At 63.2% G+C, this 2131-nt stretch overlaps 1 protein-coding gene across 1 annotated transcript in view; it reads right to left on the reverse strand.

Moving 5' to 3' along the window:
- ZFHX3 (zinc finger homeobox 3) overlaps positions 1-1488 on the reverse strand; it is a 158500-nt gene extending 157012 nt beyond the window's left edge. The window contains 1 exon segment of the mRNA XM_006755838.2: positions 2-1488. Within this exon segment, the coding sequence (XP_006755901.1) occupies positions 2-1427 (1426 nt within the window). The 5' untranslated portion in view covers positions 1428-1488.
- Between the last annotated feature and the right edge of the window lie 643 nt (positions 1489-2131).

Raw genomic sequence — 2131 nt, forward strand, 5'->3', positions numbered from 1 at the left:
TCCTCGTCCTCCTCCTCTTCCGCCTCTTCCTCCTCCTCTTCCTCCTCCACCTCCTCCTCGGCTGGCCCTGCCTTCTCGGAGAAGCAGTCCGGGTCGCCCCCCTCCTGCTTCTCTCCTTCTGCCGCCCCGGAGTCCTTGCCCTCCGGGGATTTGGTCGGACTGGAGGCCAGAGGCCCCAGGGGGACTGAGGTAATGGGGGTCTTCAGGACCGAGCTGGTGAGCCCGCCAAGGTTCAAGAGGGTGCTGGGAGTCAAGATGCCAGCCGGGGGCTGCTCGGGGCCGGCGGCAGAGCCGGCTGGGAGCGCCTCCTCCCCTTCCATCCGAATGCCACTAAATTTACCATAAAAACTGTGTCCGGGACCTATGAGGTTAGCTGTGGAAACTAAAGGGTGCTGAAAGTTTTTGTTTTTTGGTTCCAGGAAACTTACAAGGGGTTCCTTGTCTTTGCCGATCCCTTGGATGATAGCGGAGATGTTCTTATTGCTAAGAATCTTCCGCTCGTCTTCGCTCAGGGTCATCCGGTGGTCGTGCACCGCGTGGGTCACGAAGGAGCGGACGTAGCCGAAGGAGAGCTTGCACAGGAAACACATCAGGATGGGCTTCCGCTTGCCGTAGAGCACGAAGCCGTCGAACTTGGACAGGTCCACATTGTTGGGAACATCTTTGGATACGCAGGAGCTTTTGGCAGAGCCGTCGCTGTTCAGGTAATCCTTGTTGCTTTTGTGTCGCACGTCAAACACGCGGAAGCTGTGCAGGACGGGGCTGAGCCCCGCCAGGGCTGAGGTATTCGGGAAAGCCGGGTCTGGGCCCTCGAACCACTTCCCGAAGGATGAGGCTATGTGGAAAGTGTTGATGATCTGCGGGTAGACGGGCGCCGCACAGGAAGGGTCCCCCTGCTTGCCCCCCGCCCCGGGGAGGGAGTTCAGAAAGAGCGAGGGGAGGGGCCCGCTGCCGCTGCCGCAGGCGCCCCCGCTCTGGGCCAGCTGGCTCAGGCTCTCCACGATGTAGGCCGAGCCGTCGGGCTGGTAGACGATCTCCCCAGCCAGGTTCTCCACGTCGCTCTCCTCGTCCCCCTCCTCGCTGCTGTCGCTCCCGCTCTCCTCCCTCAGGGGCCGCGGGGGGCGCGCGCTGGGGCAGTGGTGCTCCATGTAGGTCTGCAGGCTGGCGAAGGAGGCCGCGCACGCGTTGCAGCTGACCTCCTTGCCCGCGGGCTCGGCGGGGGGCCCGGCCGAGGTGCTCTCCGCCAGGCGCTCATTGAAGGGGGCCCTCAGGCTGTCCAGGGGCCCGTGGTTCTCGCTTGTGGGCTGCTCCATGCTACTGGGTTGGTCGGGGAGATGGGTGCTGTTGAGTTCAGTCCATTGCTGGTGCTGAGGGATCCCGCACCCATTGTCCTTCCCCGAGACGACGGGCGAGTCACAGCCTTCCATGGTAAGGCCTGCGTGGAGCTTTCATTGCACCCAGTACGGATCGGACCTGAAGGGCGGAGGCAAGGGGGGAAGAGGGAGAGGGGGAAGAGAGAGAGAAAGGAAAGAGGTTAGGAGGGCCGAGGCTAAGGTCCCGCACAGAGCACCCTAACAGCTCTGTCCACACCCACACGGGGACCGCGGGGGAGGCAGGGGCCCCAGCGCTGGCCTCATGCTGTCCGACGCGCAGCGGGCCAGTGGCCCCCAGGCCTCATGGCTGGGGGATGTGGCAGGATCAGGAGCACAGGCAGGGGCATCAGGAGAATCCCTCTGAGTCTTCAGCTTGTCGGCTGCTCTACCCTGGAGACCAGGCTGGATTTCCGTTCTTTGCAAGCACATTGGTAGCACCAGGACTGAGCGGAGGAGGGCCCCACCGAGGACACAGGAGGGCGGCCCTACCACACACAGGCCACCAGCACCAAGCCGCCCCCGGCTGTCCCCGCTGCCCGTGGGCCGGGGAGCCGGGGTGGGACAGACGAGAGGAGGGAGGTTTTGCACCCCCAGAACAGGAAAGGCCAACTGCGCAAGGACATGCTCATTGACCTGGAGGAGAAGTTGCTGCTGTTGCTTTTACTGAACAAGGTTCTAGTTGGGAAAGCTCAGAGACAAGCCCCTGAGGTCTGCGGAGCACTGTCCCGTTTTACAAGCAGGAAAACCGAGGGGGAAAT

This window comes from Myotis davidii, unplaced genomic scaffold (genome assembly GCF_000327345.1).
Source record: "Myotis davidii unplaced genomic scaffold, ASM32734v1 scaffold453, whole genome shotgun sequence".
NCBI lineage: Eukaryota > Metazoa > Chordata > Mammalia > Chiroptera > Vespertilionidae > Myotis > Myotis davidii.